At 51.9% G+C, this 401-nt stretch overlaps 1 protein-coding gene across 1 annotated transcript; it reads right to left on the bottom strand.

Moving 5' to 3' along the window:
* Positions 1-6: 6 nt before the first annotated feature.
* Positions 7-395, bottom strand: LOC119586153 (serpin B4-like). The gene has a single exon (XM_037934850.1). The coding sequence runs from the start codon at positions 355-357 to the stop codon at positions 82-84; it is 276 nt and encodes a 91-aa protein (XP_037790778.1). The 5' UTR covers positions 358-395; the 3' UTR covers positions 7-81.
* Between the last annotated feature and the right edge of the window lie 6 nt (positions 396-401).

Here is a 401-nt window from a genome sequence, read left to right as displayed (position 1 = left end):
AAAAGAACGATTGAGAAAAGGGAGAAATAAAGGAGAAGAAATGGAAAATGGAGAAGGAGAAGAAGGCTGCAGATATGCAATTTAGGGCTGCCTATAAGCCCCAATGAAGAGGATATTGTCGATATCATTGTCCCGGATGAGAAAGAGGAAGGGGCGGTCGCAGGTGAAGCAGACGAGCGGGGGTGGAATAGCTATCGCCGAAAACGCAACAAAAATTGCTGTGGCCGCTGCTGCTTCAGCGCCTTCTTCGTCCACTTCCACCACTGCCTTGTGGATGATGTCCGTGGCTTGGAGGCCGCCGTCGGACTTGAAGTTTGTGAGGTCAGCTCGGCCGAAGAATAAGTCGGCAATGCCCATGCGCACCAGAGCCTAGGTGTCGGGAACGGTAATGCGACTTCAAG

The sequence above is a fragment of the Penaeus monodon genome, chromosome 21, assembly GCF_015228065.2.
Source record: "Penaeus monodon isolate SGIC_2016 chromosome 21, NSTDA_Pmon_1, whole genome shotgun sequence".
NCBI lineage: Eukaryota > Metazoa > Arthropoda > Malacostraca > Decapoda > Penaeidae > Penaeus > Penaeus monodon.
Note: the sequence above shows the minus strand (reverse complement) of the source record. Positions and strands in the feature narration are given on the sequence as shown.